The sequence below is a fragment of the Vulpes vulpes genome, chromosome 2 (assembly GCF_048418805.1).
Source record: "Vulpes vulpes isolate BD-2025 chromosome 2, VulVul3, whole genome shotgun sequence".
NCBI lineage: Eukaryota > Metazoa > Chordata > Mammalia > Carnivora > Canidae > Vulpes > Vulpes vulpes.
Genome location: NC_132781.1, coordinates 164,220,031 through 164,243,071, shown reverse-complemented (window position 1 = coordinate 164,243,071; position 23,041 = coordinate 164,220,031). Strand labels below are relative to the sequence as shown.

At 65.7% G+C, this 23,041-nt stretch overlaps 1 protein-coding gene across 2 annotated transcripts; it reads left to right on the top strand.

The window, feature by feature from the left end:
* The first annotated feature begins 3 nt into the window (after positions 1 to 3).
* DRAXIN (dorsal inhibitory axon guidance protein) lies at positions 4 to 23,041 on the top strand. 2 transcript variants are annotated; one of them, XM_072751190.1, is made up of 7 exons: positions 16 to 121; positions 12,118 to 12,536; positions 14,756 to 14,946; positions 16,697 to 16,808; positions 17,168 to 17,257; positions 18,569 to 18,658; positions 21,876 to 23,041. In XM_072751190.1, exons 2-7 carry the CDS (start codon positions 12,128 to 12,130, stop codon positions 21,986 to 21,988), a joined length of 1,005 nt encoding a protein of 334 aa, XP_072607291.1. In that variant the 5' UTR covers positions 16 to 121; positions 12,118 to 12,127; the 3' UTR covers positions 21,989 to 23,041. The 2 variants fall into 2 exon arrangements, with proteins under 2 accessions (XP_072607290.1, XP_072607291.1); XM_072751189.1 differs by lacking the exon at positions 18,569 to 18,658 and having other exon boundaries at positions 4 to 121; positions 21,876 to 22,127.

Sequence of the window (23,041 nt, the reverse complement as noted above, 5' to 3'; positions counted from 1 at the left end):
CGCCCCGCCCCGCCCCGCGCTCCGGCCCCGCGCGCTCGGGCGCATCCTCCCGCCGCCCGCGCACCTCTCCACGCCGTCCCGCGGCGCTCGGCTCCCGCAGGCGCTCGGCCCCGGCCCGCAGGTAAGCCCCGGCCCCGGCCCGCCCCCGGCCCCGCCCCCCGCCTCACCTGGCCGCGGGCCCGGACAAAGGTGGGCTCAAGGCGCTGGGGGGGGGGGCCCGCGTGTCCCGCCCGCGCACCTGCCGCTCCCCGCGCCCCCGGACCGCGTCTCTCTTTGTCTCTCTGTCTCTGAGTCTCTGTCGCCCCGGGGGGGGGGGCGCCGCTCCGAGACGCTCGGGAGACCCCGAGCCCCGGGCCCCCGCCCCTCCCTGCTCCCGGGGCTGCCGCGCGTCGGGGAGGAGGCCGGGGGCGCCCCGACGGCCGCGCAGGCCCCTCCGCCCGCTTCCCCCCACCCGCGCCCGGGCCTCTGCTGCGGGCCGGAGGCTGCCGCGGGCTTCCCGCCAAGTCCCCCTGCCCCCTGCGCCCGGCCCGGCCTGCGCCTCCCTCCGGGCCCGCCCGCCGCGGCCCCCCCAGCCCGGGCTCCCGGGGGCCCCGCGGGTTCCGCACCTGCCCCGGGCGCAGGCGGACAGGGGCCCCGGGAGCCGCCTTGGACAAAGGGACGCATCTCGCTGAGCCTCAGTGTCCCCTTCATAAGGCGGGATGGCAGCAGCTGCCTACGGGGATGTGTGTCCCGACGGTGCCAGGAGCGCGGTGGATGCCAGCACAGTGCACACCTGCTGGCCTTGGGGGGCTCCAGGCCCCGGCGGCGGTGGGATGGGGGCGCCCCAGCCTGGGGGGTCGCATCACCAGTCCAAGGCTTAGAGCCGCTACAGAGGAACAGGCCGATGCCCCCTCCCTCCGCCACAGCCCCCGCCCACAGCAGGCGCTGGCCTCTCTTCTCGCTCTCCTCTCCGCCTGTCCTAAGAGCAGCTTAAAAATCAGGGCGAAAAGGGGTCTCCGCTTCCAAAATGGGATGAGTGTCACTATGTCAACGTTGCCAGCCGCTGGCTGTTCGTCATGAGGCATCCATGTGGCTCGTTCCCGATTCCGAACCTCTGTCGCGCCCTGATTCCTTTTTTAATGCCGCCGGCTCACAAGCTGTTCCCTTTCCTCGGGGGCCTCGTCTTGCTGGATCCCGGACCCGCTGTGTGATGGCCCAGAGCCGCCGACCATCATGTTGCCTCTGTCCTCATGACAGGTGACACGCCACCCCTGGAGCCAGCAGGGATAGGGGCCAAGTGGCTCAATGAGGGCCACTTCCCCAGAGGGAAGCCTTCTCCCAGCGGCAAGTTCTAGGCTCCCCTGGCTAAGTTCTTGTTTTCAGCCCCAGCCAGGGCTGGCCACCCGAGCCTTTCTCTTAGAGGGGCAAGAACAGGACTAGGGGCACAGGCGCACCCATCCAGCCTCCTGCTCGCCACCCTGGCAGCCAGAGCCCTCCTGCCGTCTCTGCCCCTCCGGCCACAAACTTCCTCCGGAGCGCCCAGAACCCAGCAGCCCTGCAGCCCTGCAGCCCCTCACAAATGTGCTCAGAGCCTCCTTCCTCCTCACCATTCAGTCCACCCCCTCCCCCAGCCCTAAATCCTTCAAACGGCTCCCTGTTGCCGCTCAGTTAACAACTCTACTTGCCTCCCACAATACTCTGCTCTGCATCTCCGCTGTCAGCGGGAGGGGGGCCGAGCCTCCACGGCGGGCTCTGAGCTTTTGCTGGGGCTCTTCCCTCCACCTCACACGTTGCCCTGCCCTGCGCCCGGCAGAGCCGCCCCCGGCAGCCCAAGGCCAGCTGTCCCTTCTTGCGGGGAGCCCCCGGAGCCCCCTTCCTCCTCGCGGTCTGTGCTTCGCTGGGCGGGGCTGAGCCTCGTTCCCCTTGTGGTCCCAGTACGCACAGGGGGTGCTCCGTGCACACGTGGTCTAAGGAACGGAACCCTTGGTCACAGGTTAGGTGTGACCTGAAAATTGCAAGCCTCGGGTTGTCCCTGGATCCTCGCTGGGCCCTGCTGGCCGGGCAGGGGCAGGGGTGGCCTTGGAGCAGAGGGCCGTGGCTGGGAAGGTTGAAGCAGGAGCAAGGCACCTGGAAAGTCGCCGAGGTCCTCGGGGCTCTTCATCCTTCTGGAGGATGAGGATGATTTCTGTGCCTGATTAGAGCCGGGGAAGCCGCTGCCCAAGTCCTGCAGGGTGGGCGTGAGCAAATCCCACTGATGGTTTACTGGCTCTGTGACTCACTGGTCTCAGCCAGGAGTGTGGTGGAGTGGGGACTTGCACCCGGGCCTCCCTGATTCTGCAACCTGGGGAGAGCAGGTGCTCCCTCCAGAGAAGGGTCCTGCGGGAGGTGTTCCCTAGGGGAGGTGTCATACGAGCAGCCCTGTTCTGGCCCTTTCAGGTGACACCTGCCTCTCTTGCTGCCCCAGCCCCTCTACCTGTCTCCCACCAGCCCCTCCTCTTGGGGGGCTGTTTGGCCGACAGAGCACAGGCCCTCCCCCAGGAAGGGCACAGGCCCTCCCCCCAGGAAGGGACAGGTTCCCCCCCAGGAAGGGCATAGCCCCCTCCCCCAGGAAGGACACAGCCCCCTCCCCCAGGAAGGACACAAGCCCTCCCAGGAAGGGCACAGCCCCCCAGGAAGGACACAGGCCCCCCCCAGGAAGGACACAGCCCCCCCCAGGAAGGACACAGCCCCCCCCAGGAAGGGACAGGCTCCCCCCCAGGAAGGGCACAGCCCCCTCCCCCAGGAAGGACACACGCCCTCCCAGGAAGGGCACAGCCCCCCAGGAAGGACACAGGCCCCCCGAGGAAGGGCACAGGCCCCCCCAGGAAGGACACAGGACCCCCCAAGAAGGGCACAGGCCCCCCCAGGAAGGACACCGGCCCCCCAGGAAGGACACTGGCCCCCCAGGAAGGACATAGGCCCCCCCAGGAAGGCTGTGGGAGGGCGGCTGAACCCTTGGGGCTAGAGGGCCCGCCCCTCGCCACCACCGGGTCCCAGCGTGGGCAGCTGTCCGTAGCACCAGGGAGTGGCATTGGCCATCTGGTACCCGGCAGTGGCTGGGCGTGGGGGCGCAAGGCCTGAGGCCCCTGCTAGAATCCAGAGCGAGTGAGATGAAGTCTCACCTCTCGAGACTACGAGTTGACGCTCTCTGCGCCGGGCCCCAGTTAAAGCGCCCAGTGTGTGCCATCCTCGAGTCACAGCACGCGCCCTGGTGTGGGTCACCACGTGTAGCATGAAGCGTGGTCAAGACGCTGCCTTTGGAGTCAGAAAACCATGAGTTCAAGTCCCAGCTCGCCACGTCCTCTACCGTGGAACCCTGGGCAAGTCCCTCAAAGCTTTGTCCCACGGTTGAGTCACTTTTGTCCACTTCAAAGGGCTGGATCAGAGGATGCAACGTGGAGCTCTGGGCCCAGCTTGCGAAATGGCCGATAAGCGATACTGTCACCACATTCATCTTGCAGACGTGGGCCTGGAGCCCAGGGAGGTTAATCGACTTGCCCAGGGTCGCGCGGCTGTTAGCTGCTGGAGCCGGGATTCCTCCCCAGGCTTGCCCGGCACCAGGTGTCTCCGCTCCACGCTGGCCTCTGCCCCGAGCCAGCAGCAAGCATTTTGTCACTTGGTGATTAAGGGACGGGTCCCACCAAACAGCAAGTGGTGTTTCATTGTCTGGATACCAAGATAATGAAGTTTGGGGAAGAGGGAGCCGGAGGATTGGTTGGCGGGGAGGAGGGGTGGCAGGAGGCAGGACTCTGGCGGGACCTGGTGGGACCCCTGGGTGGGCGGCAGGGCTCTGGCCGCCCCCCAACTCCGCAGTGCTGTGTAGGTTTTTTGAGGTGTGAGGCCTTGGGGGGTTGCAAATTCCCAAAGCTACTGTTGGAAACAATGTAAGCAGATGGGGCCGCCCCGGTGGGGAAGCCAAACCTCATTTATGGAGACAATGGTCCTCTCCAGGCAGGCCTGGGCCTGTGGGGCCCCACCCCCTCGGAAGCCATCCATCACCCCACGAGGGCCGAGGACAGGGCCACCTGCGCTTGCCCCCCCAGGCACAGATGCACACACGCTTCCAGGCCCCCCCGGCCCCCCACTCGCAGCCCGCGCGCTCTCCCTCTCTTCCCCATAACTGGGGCTACTGCTTATTGGCCCCTTCTGGGGACCGCTCACTTCTTATGCCGTTGCCTCTCCTCCTGGCATTTTACAGGAGCAGAAACTGAGGCTCAGACAGGTTCAGTGACTCGCCCCGGGTCACACAGCCCTTCGCGCTCCACTCCGTGGGGCTCAGCTTAATGGATTTGGGGCCACGTCTGAGCAGGGAGCCGGAATGGGGGCGTGGTCCCAGGACCCTGAGGTCTTGACCCAATAACACAGATGCGTGGAGCCTGAGCCGCAGGTGCCCCCGACATCTGCATTTGAATCTGGAGGGCAGGGGACTGCGTCTTTGCCCACAGATTAGAACCTCTCCAGTAAAGGATGTGTTTCTCCATGTTCTGGGAACTTCCAAGGCCAGGCCTGCGTCTGTTCTAGCAGGCGGGGGGCAGCAACTGGATGGACGGCTGTGGGCCGCAGGCCTCCTTGGGGGACGGGCCAGAGCTCCGTGGGCAGGAGCCGTGTCTCTCTTGGCCTCGGGGAGTCCTCCCCAGATCCCAGGCCAAGGCAAGACCTGCACCTCCCCTACCGCCCTCGGGGCTCCCTCGGGCCAGGGCTAGTGTCCCCGCTCCGACTGGCAATTTCCAGAGCAGAGACCAGGTCTCCACCTTAGACTGGAGCAGGCTCTTTACATGACCTCCAGGTCCTGCCCCCGGAGGGGCTCACAAGGGGTGACCGCCTGGTGTCACTCTCCCCTGCAGTCTGCGGTCACTCTCCCCTCCCGTTGACCCCTGGGATGGCCACCCCCATTCTCCAGGGGTCAAGATGCACAGGCCTCTGCCTGAGGCCAGGTTGGCTCAAGGCCTAGGGGAGGGTAGGCCGAGCTCCGAGCTCCGGCTGCTCTGAGGCCCCTTCCTACTGGCCAGGGAGGGAGAGCGGTAGGGACTAGTCGGGACTGCCAGCCCCCGGGGCAGCGCCCCGCCACTCATCTCCTTGCTGGAGCACCTCATAGACCTACCTGGCCCCATGCATACCCACTCCCCCCGCCCCCATACACACAGGCAGGGGTACTGATCTCCCAAATAATCCCACCTCCTGGCAGTCGGCTGATCCCATTTCACAGACAGGGATGCTATGACTCATGAGGAGGTCTCATGGTGGGAGGAGCTAGAGGGACAAAGTCTAGTCCCAAAATGCCTTGGAAAGAGCCCAGCCCATGAATTTAGGAGCCACCTGCCCCTCCTCCACCCTCATCTAGGATATGACAGGGTTTTTTTGCGGTAGGGGGGAGGCTTAGTTTTCTTTTTCCTTATTCACGAGAGACACAGAGAAAGAGGCAGAGACACAGGCAGAGGGAGAAGCAGGCTCTCTGCAGGGAGCTCGATGCGGGACTCGATCCCAGGACCCCGGGGTCACGCCCTGGGCTGAAGGTGGACGCTCAATGCCTGAACCACCCAGGGGCTCCTCGGATATAACAGTTTTGATCGAACAAGCAAAATTACCCATTTTCCCTCCCTCCAGAGGAGTCCGGGATCTGCTCCCAGGAGCCCCCGCTCTGTGGCACCCACGCGCCCCAACCTGAGCTGCGGCCAGGGCAGCCCCACTGTTCTCAGAGCAGGAGGGCCTGGGATGGCCACCCCCATTCTCCACTAGCCCTTCTAGGAGGCGGCCAACCTGCTGAGAAGGGGGCGCCCGAGGGAGGGGTCCGGCAGATGGCTTCCAAGCTGGGACGTTCCTAGTCTTCATGGACGTATGGGAACGTAAAACCCACACGATCCCTGCAGCAGAGTCCATCCCAAGCGCTCCTGCTCCCGGGCTCCCAGGCTGGGGGTCGGGGCTGGGGGGCCAGAGCTCTTTATATGTTCAGGAATTATCTCTTGTCTGCGGAGCCGGTGGCAGCGATGTGGGAGGAACGTTTTGGTGAAAAGCGGGAGCAGAGGCGGGAGAGCGGCGGGGAGTGAGGGGGCTGTTCTGGTCACACGGGAAACACGGCAGGGAAGGAGGCCAGGGTTTTATGGTGAGGGGGCACCTGCACGGAGGCCGGGCCGCCTGCGGCTGCTGCTCTGAAAAACAATTCAGGGGCGCCTGGGGGGGCTCGGGGGGTGAGCGTCTGCCTTTGGCCCTGATTGCGATGCCGGGGTCCTGGGATCGAGTCCCGCATCGGGCTCCCTGCTTTGGGGAGCCTCTCCCTCTGCCTCCGTCTCTCTCTGTCTCTCATGGATAAACAAAGTCTTAAAAAAGAAAAAAACAAACAAGAACAGAATTGGGCCCTTGGTGCTCAAGATCCCGGGTGGGAGCTGTGGGCTGTGCTGCCTGGCTGCACGGGGGGGGGGGGCCGTCCACCCCTGAGCCCACGGGCTCATCCCGGCCGAGGGAGCCACGCGGGGGCCGGGCAGCCTGCTTGGGGTGGGTCAGCGTGGCCTTCCCAGCTGGGCTCTCAAGGGAGCAAGATCCCGGGGATGTTTCGTGGCCTCTCAGGGGTCAGAAGGCCCTCCCTGCGCAGGTTTAGGGCTGGGTAGTGCCGTCCAGTTCCTCACGAGCTGGGAGGTATTCCAAGGGAGGCGTTTTGGGTGACCCATGGAGAGGGCCATTTCGAGGCGTGGGGTGTGGCCCACGGAGAGGCAGGAATTGGGAGCCCTCCGCGGCCAGCCCCGCGCCGCCTTCCCAAAGAGGTCTTGAGAGATGGAAATGCGCCAGTGTCCCAGAGAGGCCCGTGCTGGCGTCGGGGCGCACGGCCCAGCCCCTCTGGGGACAGTATGTCCTCTGAGCCCTCGCCGCCTCACAACGGGCCCCTCACCCCTGCCACCTAACTCTGGATCCTGGAGGCTGGTACCTGTCGCCCCTCCCCATGGGGACCTGTCGCTTAGACAGACATGGAGGCTTGTCGCCCCGGGTGGGGAATCCCCAGGCTCCTGGGCAGACCAGGCCCCGAGGCCTCCCAACCTGCTGACCCGGGCTCTTCCTCCCCGAGTCCCCTCACCCCGACGTTTTGAGCACAGCAAATCCTCCCCGTCGAGTCTTCATAACCCGAGCACGGGAAGCCGACAGGCCGTGATGTGCGACTGGAGCACCCCACGGCCCCCACCTGCAGCCTCTCCCCGGAAGCCCCGTGCGCCCCGTCTTATACGGACACAGCGTCAGGGCCCCCGGCGGCCAGGCCGGCGTCCAGGCCGGCGTCAGCCTGGTGCGCGGACATGCAGGTGACCACCGCTAGGCGCCCGGTCTACGGTGCGGCCTTGAAGCAGGTCCGCGTGGAAAGAGAGCTGGTCCCCAGTGGTGCGAAGGCACCCGTGGCCGTGGGTGGCACCTGTCCCAGGGAGGCGGGGCGTCCACCCGGCGGCGGCGGTCACACCCGGGAGACCCTGGAGTGGGCACACAAGTAGCCGCAAATGGGCACAGTCGTTCTTCGAAACGGCTCACCTTGTGTCCCTGGGTGCCCTGCAGGGCCCCGGGGAAGCCCGAGCTGTGCTCGCGTCGGGAGTGGGGCAGAGGACGCATCTGAGAGCATCTGCCGTTCCCGCTACAGCTTTTAGGGTCACTTAAAATATATTTTTAAGAAGTGACGTCAGAACCAGGTGATCCAAGCACCCCTGGCCCGTCTCTACCAAATCCGCTTTTCCACGGGAGGAGGAGAGCCAGGGCCCGGCGGGGGCTGGGGGGCTGCGCGGCCAGGGTCTCCCGGCGGCCGGCTGCGGGACCGAGCTCCAGGATCCTCGGCTCCGGAGCGCCGCTCGTATTCGGGGCCCCGAGCCCCGCCGGACGCCCCTCAGCCGGCTCTGCTCCCACCGCCACCCGCTCCCCGGCCCCGGGCCCCCGGCGCAGCACGCAGCGGGCGAGCCACTCGCCAGGCAGGAATGCGAGCCCTGCAGCGGCCCCGGGATGCCCAGGGGCAGCCCAGCTCCACAGATGTCCATCGGGCGGGTGGGCCACGAGCCCCCCTAGTCTCCCGGGCCCCAAATGCCAGGCTGTCGGTGCGGGAGGGGCTCCGGAACCGAAGCAGGCTCCAGGCTCAAGTTTGCACATGCAGCCTCTGGATGGAGACAGGTCACAGGCCAACTGTCCCCACCGAGTAGGGACAGCAGAAGGACACGACGATCTTTCCCCTCCGTCCCCAGCTGCCGGTGCCCAGTCCCCCTCATGGGCCCTGACTGCACTCACAGCAATCACAGACCATGTGGGGGACGCAGGGGGGGACCCCGGTGAAGCTCAGTGCACCGACAGTGTTGTGAAGGACTGTTCCGTGTGCGCTGGGCGAGCGTCGTGTATGGGCTTACCCCCCCCCACCCCCCGCAGGCTCTCAGCTTCCTCGTTGTATAAACGTGGAAAATGACCCGCTGCACAGGGCAGTTGGGAGGACGCGGGGAGAAGTGGGCGAAATCTAAGGGCCCGGGCCCCGCAGGCCCCGGGAGCCGCAGCTCCTATGATCGCGTTTGCTTTTGTTCTGTTTTGCTTTTCATGAGTCACTGAGATCTCAGTAACGGGGGGGCTGTCCCTGGGCTGTGGGTGGCCCCGGGGTCCCTGGACGGCCCTCATCCAGGCTGCTGGGGAGGGGCTCAGACCAGGCCCGGGAGAGCAGACTTGGTGAGCCGAGCACCTGCCGAGCACCTGCCGCCCCTTTCTGCCTGGATGCTCGGCGCCTCGTGATGCGGCCTCCAACTGGCTCAGAGTGGCAGAAACCGTTGGCGCCCCTCGTCGCCGCGGATCCCTGGCACCACTTCTGTAGCACATCCCACGTGTCCTGGGCGGCGCTTTGCCAGGCTGGCATCGTGGCTGCGGGGCTGTGCCAAGATCTGCGTACAAATCCTGTGGGCTGGGGGAGAGGGCCCCATCAGCCCCGCGGGCAAAGCGCTGCCAGGATCCCCCGCCCTCACTCCAGCCCTCGCTCGCAAGCACACGCACACGACCACACCCTGAGAATGTATTTATGATCCTCTGCTCGGTGGTCAGTTTGTTCTCAGTCCACTTCTATTCTGATCTATTAGTGCCCATTATTTGCAGGGTCTTTTTTTTTTTAAAGATTTTTTAAAAAATATTTTATTTATTCATGAGAGACACAGGGGGGGGGGGCAGAGACACAGGCAGAGGGAGAAGCAGGCTCCATGCGGGGGGCCCGACGTGGGACTCGATCCCAGGACCCCGGGGTCACGCCCTGAGCCAGAGGCAGGTGCTCACCCACTGAGCCACCCGGGCGTCCCTATTTGCAGGGTTTTATAGATGTGATAGGAACAGAGGGAAGACTGGGATGGAGCCCCCTAGGATCAGAGTCCTGTGAAAAGGCAGGTTGCTGCAGCACAAGACGGCACACGGGGTCCTTCAAGAGCTGGACAGAGCCGTGTGGGAGCGCGACGGGGAGCCCTTGTCGCTGGGACACAGACAAGCTTCCTTCCTGGAGGAGAGGACATTTGGGACGGACCGCAGAGGACGGGCAGGATTTGGACAGAGATGGGGGTGGAGGGAAGAGGTGGTTTCAGGCAGAGGGAACAGCCCAAGCGGGAAAGACACAGGGAAGGTGGGGTGTGTTTGGGCCCAGGGAAGAGCCCCTGTTGGCTGTGAGGTTGGGGGGACAGTAGAAGTCAAGGCCGCAAAGCCAGGTCGGGATCACATCCTCCAAGGTCTTGAGCGCCAAGGTAAGGAGTCCATGGGTAAAGGGGAAGGCCTTAGGGAGCCAAGGACCGTTTTAAGCGCGTGAGGGTCCCGGTCAGAGGAACGGTCAGCAGTGGGGCCGGGCTGGGGCAGGACGGGGCTGATAGGGTCTGGGCAGAGGCATGGCTCCCGCACGCTGAAACCCCCGGGCTTGCCCCAGGCTGGCGTGTGCCTGATTTGTGGGGGGCGGGAGGGGACAGGTGGCCCTGGAGTCAGCTGGGGTGCGTTGAGATCTGCAGCCGTTGGAAGAGTCGTGGCAGGAAGACTTCAGGGGGCCAGACTGACGGCCGCGGACGTGATGCCCCGGGGTGTTGGGGGCCTCCTTCCTGGCGCCACCTCCGGGACTCCGCCTGCCCCCCGCCCCCCGGGCTGCCCGGCCCTGTCTCCCAGAGGCCCCTCGGGGTGCAGGCCTGGCTCTGCCCACCCCTCCTCCTCCAAGCCTCTCTGCTCCGGCCCTTCTGCCGTGACCTGCCTCCCGCCCTCTACCTCCACGGGAGGGGGGTTCCCAAGTGGCTCTCCCTCTCCCGTGACGTCACGGGGGCGCCCCCGGCCTTCTCCCAGGCCATTGTCCTCCGAGACACAGGCCGGGCCTGGCGGGGACAGCATCCCACTCGGCCCCAGAGCCTTTCTCATCGGGGGAGCGCAGAGGCTGGCCAGGCCCCCCTGGAGAGCAGCCTGCACCTGCTTCACCCGGAAAGGGGCTCCAGGGGTCCCCGCGCAGAGCAGCCCTGCACTGGCAGGCCGTGGGAGGGCCTTCCTCCCGCCCAGCCGCCTCGGGAGCTCTGGAGCCGCCCCACTGCCCGCCTGGGCCTCCACAGCCCCTTCCGGAAGGGCTGCAGGGGAGGCTGGCGGGGGCACCCTCCTGGGGGTGAGGCGGGGGCGCCCGGGACAGCCGGCGGGGCTTCGTGCTTTACTTTCTCCGTGGCGGAGGGGTCACACCAGGGCACCCCAGGGTCCCACACGGTTCCCGAGGCTGTGCAGGCAGCTCGGAGCTGGGAGGTGACCGGATGGCCTCTGTCTCCGTGTCCGTGGTCCCAGGGGAGCAGAGCGGAGGGCAATGCTGGGGACCCGGCCTCGCGGGGGACCAGGCCACCCCAGGGGGACGAAGGGAGAGCAGGATAAAGGACGGCAGGGGCCAGGCAAGGTGCGAGGACCTGCTGCCCCTGCCCCCCCCAACCAGCCTGGTCGGCCTGGCCGGAGGGCTCCAGCCTCCCCGCCCGCTCCAAGGGCCTCACTGGGAGTTGGCTGACCATGAGGCCAGTGGGGGAGCAGGGGGCGCGGGGGAGGTGGCCACGGGGCAGCTCCAGAACCGAGGAGGCCGGGGAGAGACCTGGGAGTGACCACAGCCCCACCAGCCTCTCCTCGGCCCTGGGCCATCACATGGCCACAAATCCAAGGGAACAGTCGTGTAAGCGCCTTTGCCGGCCTAATGGGGTACGTGGGAGGCCCCGGGAGGCCGTGGAACTTCAATCAGCTCGGCCAGCCTGGTGCCGGACCTGTCGGGGCGCGAGAGCCTGGTACGGGGGTGGGGGCTGCGGCCAGGGCCACGGGGGGTGGGCCCCGGGCTTCGGCAGACACCCTACCCTCCCCCAGCGACGGGGACGTCAGGGGTGCTCCCCCCCGGGGCCCCTTGCGTGGCGGAGAACGGAGGCTTACCCCGACGGTGGTGGGGTGGTGGTCGGGGTGGGCTCACCCCCCATGGCCGCCGTCGGAGCCCAGCGTCCAAGGTGCTCGGCCCCAGCAGGGTCAGTGGGGGTCGCAGCCGCCGGCCCTGGGAGGAAAGCGAAGGGGAAAGTCAGGACTGGGCTGTGTCGGGGCAGCCACGGGCGAGCGCCCGAGCCCAGACACGGCAACGACGCGTGCGGCGCTTAGTCTCGGCTCCGGAAAACGCTGGGAGCCACTCGAGAGCCGCGGGGAAGGAGCGAGTGATAGAAACTCCCGTGAGCACTGAGCCTGACGCTGAGTCCAGCCCCGGGGGCCAGGCCCGCTTCTGAGCTCGGAAGGACTCGGCCCGTTCCGGGGGCTTGGCGAAGGGTCCAGGTATGCGCGGAGAAGGGAACGTTCTAGACTAATCTGGAACCTGCCTGGAGCTTGGACTCTAAACCAGGGCTTCCAGCCGGGGCACCCTGGTCTCCCCGCCGGCCTCCAGGGGCTGGGCCGTGCACGCGGGGCTCCCGGCGGCGCCCCCAGCCCGGCCGCCGGATTCTGCAGCCCTGCGGCCCCGGGGGCGTCTCCACAAGCTGCCGGATGTCCCCCGGACAGAGCCTGCTCCGCCCCTGCTGAGCCCGGGCCACAACGGGGCGCGGAGGTGGGACGCAGGAGACGGTGGGGGGGGCTGGCTGAACCGAGCCTCACGGGCTGCTCCTCTTCCAGACCAGAGCCCATGGCCGGGCCCGGCACCCACGCCGTCCCCGTGCTGTTCGCCGCCCTCCTGCTGCTCCTGGAGCTGCGCCCGGCAGGCTCCCTGGGCCCCGGCGCCCCCGCGCGGAACCTCCCCGAGAACCACATCGACCTCCAGAGCCCGGCGCTGTGGGTGCCGCAGGCCAGCCACCACCGCCGCCGGGGCCCGGCCAAGAAGGAGCGGGCCCAGGACGGGACTGTGGCCTCCACCCCCAGGCAGGCCTCCAGGCTGCCCGGGCAGAGGCCTGCGGGCCTGCTGCAGGACGAGGACCCGCTCCTGGGGCTGGCGCTGCCCTACCCTGAGAAGGACAACCGGCCTCGTGGGTCAGAGAGGGTCAAGAAACGCGGCAGGGAGCACAAGAGGCGCAGGGAGAGGTTGAAACTGCACAGAGGTAGCCGGAGGTCTGCCCTGAAAGGGGGGGCACGGGGGAGGGGGTCGGCAGGGGGAGGGGGCCATGAGGGAAGTGAGGACCCTGGGAGGACCTCGGGAGCCCCGGAGAGGGCAGGCACTGAGCCCCCGGGGGGGGTCTCTCTGAGGTCAGAGTGATGCGATGGGGGCGCCGGGCGAGGCCGGGTGGTGGAGCTTGGGGGGGGGAGGGCGGCATAGCTGTCGAAGCTCAGCCCGAACAGTGAATGATCCTCCTCAGTCAGGAAGTTCCCCCTTGTGTCTGACCTAAATCCACCGCACTGTGAGCCCCGGACAGAGATGCAAGAGATGCACTAGCTCGGGGGCCCCCGCACGCATCACTGACCTGCGTCCAGGGCTCGGAGCAGGCGCCCAGACGCTGAAGCCAGGTGTGCCCAGGCCAGGGTTGTGGCCCTGCCCCTTACCAGCTGTGCCCCAGGGCAGGTCAGCCTCCCGTGCCTCGGTTTCCCCATCTGCATGAGGACGATGGCCCCGCGGACCCTAGTGTGAAGTCCTAGACGACTCAGACGCTGGGAGGGCAGCCGGCGGGTCGGGTGCGATGAGCAGCGGGCGTCACAGGCCAACCCTGGGCTTGTTCTCAGGCTGGGATCCCCGTCCTCGAGGCCGGACCCAGATGAGCCGGGGAGAGACGTGCTGTCGTCCCCCCGCCTCTGCCCCTGGGGTGCTCCCTGGCCTCCGACTCTCCCCCACATCCCTGAATGCCCGTGAGGGCCTAGCTGCCCCCTGGCCGGCCGCCCCCACCCTGTGCCCACTCGGCTCCCGAACAAACACGTCCTGGCAGGTGCCCCCGCCACGCCCTGCCCCGGGCGGCTGCTCCGGGGGCAGCTGGCCCCAAGGCCACCTGGCAACCTGGCAACCTGGGCTCCCGAGTCCCTTGGCGGACCAGGTCCCACAGATGTGAGATGGGTGTTGTTGTGCAGGAGGAGAGACAGAGGCTCGCCCCCCCCCCCGGCCTGCAACAGCCGGGCTTGCTTCCCCGCCAGGCCTGCCCACCCCGTGGGCGGCACACTCAGGAGGGCCCAGCTGACTCGGCCCCCACCACCGGAGCCGCGGGTCAGGCAGCGGAGGGGACGCCGGCATCCTCGAGGACGCCGGGGCCGTGAGCTCGTCCCGGCTCAGCGCCGGGCCCCAGCTGCATGGGGCCAAGGGGACCCCTAAGGGGGGGAGGAGGCCGTGGAGGTCTCCAGGCCAGGTCCAGTCCTGCTCACGTGCCGTACAGCTCCGGTGACTGGGTCCCCGTTGCCCCATCTATAAAATGAATGGGGTGGATTTACTGGTCCCCGAGTCCCCTTTTGACTCTTTGGGACTTGTTTTTGGGGCTTGGGGTGGCCTCAACTGGCCCAACCAAACGTACACTCGGAGCTTGCCTGAGAAGGAGGCGAGGATGAGCCCAGGCACCCTGGCTTCTCTCAAAGTCCCTTTGTTCTTGACCCCCCACCCTGCCGCACCCTGCACGCTGTCCCCTCCGCACTCAACCTCCCGCAATGGCCCTGAGTCTTGGGAGGTGGCATCAGTGGTTAAAAGGCATTGGCTTCGTGCTCAGAGGGACCTGGGTTTGAATCCAGGCTCTGCTGCTGCTGGCTGCCGGCTGACCTCTCTGCGCATCAGTCCCCCCATACGTGAACCTGAAGGAGCACCCAGGTCCTAGGCGAACCACAGGAGAGGGGTTAGATAGAGTAATGCCCCTAAGGAAGGATCCGGCCCACGATGGGGCCCGGCACACAGCAGGGTGACGATCGTCACCGAGTAGGAAGCACCTGTTCATAGAGGATAAGCTGCGGCTCCTACTTGTCCAGGTCCTCTCCCCCGCGATGCCTCTCATCACGTTATCCCCCCACTCAAACCGCACCTCTTCCAGGAAGCCTCCCGTGGTCAATCCCACTTAGTTTCCATTTGTCGCACTTGCACCCAACCCGGCCTTGAACATGCTGGAATGTTCCTTCAGAGAGAGCATCCTTGGGCCGACCGTCTCCCCAGCAACACCACAAGTTCATTCGCGACGTCCCCTCCCTCCTCTCTCCCCACCCCGCCGGCCCCTCATCACCTCCAGGAAGGTGGGCAGCAGGAGCGCTGGCTGAGCCCACGCCTGTCCCCCGGCCCAGCCGCCGCCCTGCTTGGGGCTGAAGACGGGCCTTGCCGTGGGCTGACGCGGATAAAGGCCCTGTTGCCCGCCCCGTGTCTCAGGCCGCGCCGTGCTCCGAGGCCCTAGCTCCCTGATGAAGAAAGCAGAGCCCTCCGAGGACCAGGCCCTGGAGGCCACCATGGAGGACTCCTCCACCAGCCTGGCCCCCACCATTCTCTACCTAACCACCTTTGAGGCGGCACCTGCCACGGAGGAGTCCCTGATCCTGCCTGTCACGTCCCTGTGGCCCCAGGTAAGGGGCCCCAGACCAGCTGGACACGGAGGCCCGGGGGTGGGAGGCAGCTGGCCGAGGCCTCCGAGCCAGGGGGGCGGGCACCTGTGCAGCCCAGCTGCACCCCAGTGCACGCTCTGTCCTGGGAGGGCTGCTACCGTCTGGGAGGAAGGGGTCCCAGGGGCTCAGTCCAGGGACAGGCAAGGAAGCAGGTGCCAGCTCAGCACGCTGGCTCTGCGTGGGAAAGAGCAGGGGCCTCGGGGAGGAGCAATCGTACGTTTGCCCAAAAGTCCAGAGAATAATAATAGTAATAATTTAAAAAGCCATGTCCCCAGGGCGCCTGGGTGGCTCAGTCGGTCAAGCATCTGCCTTCAGCTCAGGTCATGATCCCAGGACCCTGGGGTTAAGTCCTGCATCTGGTGCCCTGCTGGGCAGGGGGGGGGGTCTGCTTCTCTCTCTCCCTCTGACCCCCCCCCCCCGTTCCTGCTCACACCCACACATACACTCTCTCTCTCTCTCAATGGAATACATAAAAAATCTTAAAAAAAAATAACCATGTCCCCATGACACAGAATTAATAAACGTAAGTCAGCACTTTGAGCTATCTGCTTCAGACCTTCCAAAAATCCACATGGCGCACGCAAGCCCAGGTGGCAGATGGGCGCGCCGTCGGTGATTGTAGACGGACGGGCACGGAGGAGCTACTAGCATCATTCTCGGAACTAGCAAGAGGCGCACCCTTCTTGGACCCCTTCCGTGGCTTTGAATTTTTTCCCAAATATGATTATTGAAGGTGATCAATAAAGTATATGCATAGAAGAAATAAAACTTTTTAAGCAGTAGGTTATTCTTACTCCCTTTTGGGTCTTGTCCCCCACTCCTTGAGATTTTTTTTTAAATTTCATTTTTAAGGGGCGCCTGGGTGGCTCTGTCGGTGAATCGTCTGCCTTGGGCCCAGGTCACGACCCTGGGGTCCTGCTGCTGTGGGGGGGGGACTCTGCTTCTCCTCCCTCTGCTCCTTTCCCCGTCTCACGCTCACTCTCTCTCCCAAATAGATAAATAGGATCTTTTTTGAAAATTTATTTTTTAACTCATCTCCACGCGCACCACGGGGCTCCAGCTCACAGCCCCGAGGTCACAGTCGCACTCTGCACCGACTGAGCCCGTAGGCGCACCGCCCCCCCTTGAGATTCTGACAAAAGCTAGGGACCCTCTCCAAGGACCAGCTGGCGGCGATCTCCGCTGTCCAAGGCCCCCTGAGGCCCGCCGGTTGAGAGCCCAGGCCTCGAAGATGCCATCAGGGCCCATGTCCGACCCCCAGGACCGCCGGCCAGGGCTGTGAGCCCAAAGGAGCTGTGGCCTCACAGCGCCACAGAAGAGCCGAGAGCTTTTTTGGGGGAGAGAAGGGGCGGGGAAGCGAGTGGGTGAGCAACGGCCTCATCCAAGCCCCGCCCCCCGCAGCACAGGTGTAGAGACCCGCCAGCAGGTGCACCTGCTGCCCCAGCCGCTCCCCCACAGGCCCGGAGGGATATCACCGGCTCCACCACCCCTGCACCATCCGGGGCCTCCCGCAGGGTGGTGGCTGCGCAGCCTGGGAGCTGCCTGAGTGCGGCTGGAGCGGGGCCTGGGCAGCTGTCCCCGTGTCCCCCCACCCCGGGCTGGGCTTCCAGGCTGGCCTCTGAGGATCCCTCCTTTGCCCTCGGGCTCTGGGGGCCCCCATTTCTGCTCCCGCTGTGGGAGCTGCAGGCCCCCCCTCGTGCGCTGTCTGCAGGCTCCGCCCAGGCCTGACGGGGAGGTAATGCCCACGCTGGACATGGCCTTGTTCGACTGGACCGACTACGAAGACTTAAGACCCGAAGTCTGGCCCTCTGCGAAGAAGAAAGGTATGTCCGCCGACCCTGCCACCCCCCTTTCGGGGTGGGGGCCCCGGGGAGCCCAGCCTGACCTACAGGTGTCCCGGGGGGGGCGTGGAGCGGAAACGGGAGCTGACAACGGGGTGCAGATGTTGCTATCGGGCCGATGGCGTGCTCGTGCTTTCCTCCGGCAACTCCTTTTACCTGCAAAAAACCCACAACCTGCTGGGTCTATCCTACCATCGATCCCATTTTAGAAAGGAGACGACTGAGCCAGAGAGGTGGACAGTCCTGTCCACGCGGCCCAGCGCGGGGGGCAGCACGGGCCGGCGCTCGGTCGCTCTGGCCTTCGGGCGTCCGCTTCTGACGGCGCATCTTCTTGTCCCCAGAGAAACACCGGGGGAGACTCTCCAGCGACGGTAACGAAACATCCGCGGCTGCAGGGGCGCCGTGCAACCACCACCAGGACTGCCTGCCAGGTACCCGAGCAGCGTCCACACGCAGGGCAGGAGGCTGGGAGCCGGGGAGGGGGGGGATGGGGCAGTGGACGTCCCCGGGCCCGAGATGACGGACGCTAACAGCCATGTGGGAAATCCCCATAGCAACCCGCGGAGAGGGCCCCTCCCATGGCCACCTTCCCAGCCCAGAAGTGGGACCCTGGAGAGGCTGAGTGTCTCTGCTGAGGTCACACAGCCAGGAGGTGGCTCCGGCCGGGGCCTGTCTGGTCCTTAACCACCGCCCCACGCTGTCCCTCGACTTCCTCCTCCTAACACCTGCTCGGGCTTATCTGCCCTCGTCCCCTTAGGACGCTGCCGGGCCCGGGGGGCGGGTGCACCTGTGCAGCAGCTGCGCCCATCATCCCGTTTTGGCTGGCGTCCTCAACTGCTGGCCCTTGTTGGGTCTGTGGGGACCCCCCGGGAAGTGGACACTGAGGTGGGGGGGTTCCAAGTGCAGCAGGTTTACTCTGGGGGAAGAGGGCAGGCCTGTGAATGGCCTACGGCGGGTTGGGGAGCAGGACCGGACCCAGAAACCGGGGAGGTGGTCTCCGCCAGCCCTCGGGGAGCGCCGGGGCAGGGCTGCGGCCCACGGAGCCCACGTGGGCCGGAGTGGCTAGGCCTGGTCGCCCTGCTGGGCCCCGCCCTGGCTGGGCTGCCGGGGAACCCAGGTGACGTCGGCCCGGGGGGTGCCTGAAGGTGCTGCAGGCCGCCGGCTGACCGCCCCCCACCTCCCGACAGCAAGAAGGGAGACCAAGGCCTCTTCTGCGGTGCCCCGCTGGTGACCTCAGCGGCCAGAACATTGCACAAAGTAGCGATCACAGCGGCAGTGTGGCTGTTTAGGGCAGGCCACCAGCTCTCGGACCCGCTGTCTCCGCTCCAAACCATTGTTCCCACCCCAGGGGAAAGGGCTTGAGCTGGGGCCAACCGGGCAGGCGGCCGAAGTGCAGGCTGCGTCTCTAGAGGCCATCGGGCCTCCCCGGGGCCTCCTTCTGGGCCGTCCAGCGGCTCCCCGGGGGCCTCGGTGTCCCCATTGTCGAAGAAGGTGTTGCAGCAGGCGTCCCCAGGGCCCCCCAGCTGCTCTGGCCCCTCCCGCCCCGCCCGTGTGGGGCAGCTGGGGTCCCTGCCGCCGGCCCCGCGGGGCCCTGGCCCTGAACGTCCTCGGTGGTCCTGGTAGGGGGCCTTGTGCAGCAGGTGGCCCTGCCTCGGAGATGACGGATCTCCTGTCCGGCGGGACTGCGTGCACGTCGGGGGAGGGTCCGGGCGGCTGGGCCGACGCGCTTGCTGTGTGGGCAGGGACCTGCTGTGACCTGCGGGAGCACTTCTGCACGCCGCACAACCGAGGCCTCAACAACAAATGCTTTGATGACTGCATGTGTGTGGAAGGTGAGCCTGCGCTCTGTGGGGCGGGGGGTCCCCCGGTTCTGCACGGAATAGGGGCGGAGACGTCCTGGCAGAGGGCGGGCCGGGGCCGTGGGGAAGGAGAGGGTGGCGGGATCCCTTGGGAGCAGCGCCGCTCCGTGCCTCCCCAGTCTGTGAACTCATGGAGTCTCGACTCCTGGCATCGTTTCTCAGATTTGCTTTCCTCGCCTCTTGAAACACAAGCTGGCGTGATCGCCGGCGAGATCGGAGGTGGGAGAGGGAGGAAAGGAGCGCGTGTCTCCAAATAAGACGGAATCTGAGAAGCCTGGCGCTTTACCCCCGAATTCTACCCCGGGGCCGGCATTCCTGGGTGAGAACGAGGGCTGGGCGGTGGCAGTGGCCTTCCACCAGCCCGGCGGCGTCCTTCACGCTCCCGAGCCCCTGCCCAAGGTGTGCCCGGCTCTGTGCCCAGCACGTCACTCCAGTTATCTCTCATCACCCTCGCAACCGTCCCAAGTTAGGACCTGTTACTGGCCCATTTCACGCCTGAGCCAACTGAGGCACGGAGAGGCTAAGCCACCTGCCCAATTCACACAGCTGGAAAAGTCGGGGAACACTTCTAATTTTGTCCTCCGAAGCATTTCCAGTATATGTGTTTGAAATAAGGAGCCCCCGCTTGCCGTCCCGCGGCTTCAGTACTTACCAGCTCCCACCAGTCCCGGCCGTCTTCCCCCCACTCAGCTCCCCGATTCCAGTCTGATTTCAAAGCGACTCTGGGGAGCGCATCTTCCACCTGCGAATATTTCAGGATATATCTCTAAAAAGATAAGGATTCATTTAAAAATAAAATACCGGGGCGCCTGAGCGGCTCAGCCGGTTGAGTGTCCGACTGTTGCTCTTGGCTCAGGTCACGATCTCGGGGTCGTGGGACCGAGCCCTGAGGCGGGCTCCGCGCCGAGTGTAGCCTGCTTAGGATCCTCTCTCTCCCCGCCTCTCTGCCCCCCCTCACTCTCCCAGGCACACGTGCTTTCTCTCTCTCTCTTAAAAAAAAAAAGTGAACAATAATTACTCAATATTGTTCAGTAGCTAAATGGTTGCTCACATGCCCTGAGTGGGAAAATTGGTCTCGGCCCTTCTATTAACCATCCTGAGACACAAGCCCCGTTTTTGCTCAGATCAGCCTCAAAAATTATCTGCTGTGACAGCAATAAAGCTACTTGGGTCTAGTCAGTGAAGAGATATCTACCGAGTGCTCTCGAAGGTCCTGGACCTTTGAGATGCCGGGGCAGAGAGAACTGGCAAGCCGCTCCCACGGATTCCATTCTAGCGAGATGCGCAGATATTAAGCAAATAAGGCGACAAGATGTCTTTAGAAAGAAATAAAGACTCCAAAGAAAATCAGGGTGGTCCGATGAGGAGTCAGAGTTGTTTTAGAGAGGACAGCGGGCAGGAGGGGGGTGTGGACCCGGCCGCCTGAGGATGGAGGGTGCGGGGAGCGAGGGAGGGCCCCACCCACGCAAGAAGCAGGGCAAAGACCAGAGTGAGGCTGGCGTGTTGGAGCGCCCCGGCCCACGGTGGCCCACAGAGAAGGAGGCTGGAGGGGCAGGGCGCGGGGGACGCTGACGGAGACCATCACGCAGGATGGTGGGCGTCGGCCGGCTGTACGCTGGGCAGTGACCCGGCCTGCCTGCGGGCCTCTGGGGGCAGGAGTGGAGGCCGGGAGGGCCCATGGAGATGAGGGGATGGAGGCAGGCAGGGGTGGCGCGGGGCGGGAGATGCGGAAACGACCTCCTGTTACCTGTGTGCAGGGCTGAGGCCCCATTTCACAGAGCAGGAGACTGAGGGGTGCAGGGGGCAAGAGGGCAGTGCAGCCCGGGGAGTCCCGACAGCGCTGAGGTCCCCTCACAGCTCCTGGGCCCCTAGGTCCACCCCGGCGCCGGGTGAGGGGATGCGGCCCTACTGAGCTGCACGTGCCAGGTTGGTCCGGGCTGGGCGGCCCCTCTGGCCAGGGAGCCTTCCTTCCTTCTTTCCTGCCCTGGACCCTCTCCAGGCCACCCCCGAAGCCCCTGCGGCTCATTTCCTCTGATCCCTCTGGATCAGAAAGGAAGCTCTTGCTTCCTCCCTGGAGACTTAGGTTCCGGAAAAGAAAAAAGAAGGCTGGAAGTGACCGCCCAGACGGCTCATGAGAGCCGGTCCAGGAGGAGGCTGTCACCAAGGTGCCACGCGGGAGGGACTCCCTGCCTCCTCAGCCCAGGGTCCTCGGCCAGCCTGGGTCGTGGACGGTTCTGGAAGGACTTCCGTGGGAGCCAAGCACTCCTGCTCGTGAATCCCCGGCTGCTTCCCGTGTGTCACTCGTGTGGCCCCATGACCCAGGTGTAAACTCCAGGCCCCTGAAAGCACGAGCTTCACAGCGGTTCCTTTATCCTCTCGGGAGCGACACGAGTGGATCCTAGAGTAGCCACGTCCTCTCCCCCCGGGGCCAGGCCTGACCTGAAGTGCAGGGATTGCTCGGGCCCCACTCACACCACCCAGAAGGAGTGGCCTTCTGAAGCCTCGAATGAAAAATATGCTTAGCCGTGTCTCCCAGGGGACGCCTGTGGCCACGACAGACGGAGCTTCGGCTACGACCCCTCCCCGCAGTGGCCAGGAGGGCCACTCCCACGCCAGCTTGAGTGGTCGGGGAGGGTCTCCGAGACCTCAAGGCCCCAAAGAGGCCAGTGATGCAAAGCTTGGGCCAGGGAGTTTGGCTGCGAGAACAGCAAGTGCAAAGGGCCTGAGGCAGCACATGGCTGGGTGTTGAGGAAAAGCAAGAAGATTGTGTGGCTGGAGCTCGTGAAGAGGAGAACGGACGGGAAGGGGCAGACAGGAGGCAGGTCCAGGTCCCAGGGGGTCTTGCAAGCCAGAGAGGGAAGTTTGGACTTCCTTTTGAGTACGGGGGCGGGGGTCGTGGGGGGGTTTATAGGGGAGGTCGGAGTCTGCCTTCCTTTGTCACTTTTTTTAATAGACCCTGCATCCTCGAGGCATCGCCGCCGGAACAGCGTCGGGCTCTAAATAGCCTCGAGCTCCATCTGTCTCTCCTTCCTTTCGCCTTTTTTAAGCCTTTTTTAAGCGGGCTGGGCTGGGCTGCCAGTGGGGACGGGGCGGGCGGGTTGTGCGGCAGAAGAGGAGGGCGGCGGTGAGAGGGTGTGGGCTGGGGGCGCCCAGGCGTGGGGCGCCCCTGACCCCTGCCTCCCTCGCTCAGGGCTGCGCTGCTACGCCAGGTTCCACCGGAACCGCAGGGTCACCCGGAGGAAGGGCCGCTGCGTGGAGCCCGAGACGGCCGACGGCGACCAGGGGTCCTTCATCAACGTGTAGTGGCCCCGCGGGGGGCGCCCCCCACCGGCCTGGGGACCCCGCAGGTTTGGAGAAGCCGGACGTTTTGTTGACAGCTAGTGGGCGACCCGATGGGGCCCAGAGACCGGGGCTACGGGCTGGAGTCCGGGACCCTCGGCCCGGAGGGGAGCCCCGCGCCAGCCGCCCCCCACTCCCGTGCCCCGCCCGACCCAGTTCCCGCCACGGCGGTGTGGGGAGCACCCCCCGCGGCCCGGCCTCGGCACTGCAGCGGCCTCGAGTCCACGGAGAGGCTTCCCTCGACGGGAGGAACTGCCCGAGACACGCGGAAGCCACAGCCGGGGCCCAGCATGGCCCTGCATCGTCTCCCCACTGAGCTCCCACAACGACCGTCCAGAGGAGGCATGACCGCCGTCTTCCAGGCGGGGAAACCGAGGCAGAGCCTGCTGGGACTTGTCCAGGGTCCCAGATCGATGCTCCTCACACCTCACCCTGTAAGGGCCCCCGGGGTCTGACTACCACGCAGATTCCGATTGGGTCGAGTCTGCGTTGTTAACAGGCTCCCGGGGTGGGGGGGCGGCCGCGGCGAGGACCCCGCTGAGAGCACCCGGATCCTAGGGAGCAAAGCCGTGCCGAGCTGGGATCTGCCCCCGGGCCAAGCGTGTGGGGCTCCCCGCCCGCATCCCTGCCTCCCCACAACCAGGGGCTCAAGCCGGCTCCCCCGCGGCCTTCAGTGAGACGCGAGCGTTCCCCGGCGGCCCCCTCACCGCCGCGAGGTCCGCGGTGCCCGGTGTCTTCCTTCCTGGACAGAGGCGTGCAGCGTCTTCAGCTCGGCTAGGCCCCTCCTGGTAGGCACCCCGCGGGCAGATGGCCGCTGGCCCAGGACGCGCTGTTCTGGGATCCGACGTGTTCGGGGGAAGGACCGTAGTGCCGTTCCTCGTCCTGCGGCTCGCTCGCCCGTCCCAGGCCAGGCGCCCTGACGTTGCTCTGACAGCCTCTTTGGCTTCTGTAGTCCATGCCCTTTGGGAATCCAGTGCCGATATGGACACAAAAAAAAAAAAAAAAAAAAAGCAAAAA

Excerpts from the sequence above, each read along its gene's own strand:
- DRAXIN (XM_072751190.1), top strand. The coding sequence starts at position 12,128 with ATGGCCGGGCCCGGCACCCACGCCGTCCCCGTGCTGTTCGCCGCCCTC. Across the intron at positions 14,947-16,696 it reads TCACGTCCCTGTGGCCCCAG|GCTCCGCCCAGGCCTGACGG; the intron begins GTAAGGGGCCCC and ends CGCTGTCTGCAG. Across the intron at positions 18,659-21,875 it reads TGACTGCATGTGTGTGGAAG|GGCTGCGCTGCTACGCCAGG; the intron begins GTGAGCCTGCGC and ends TCCCTCGCTCAG.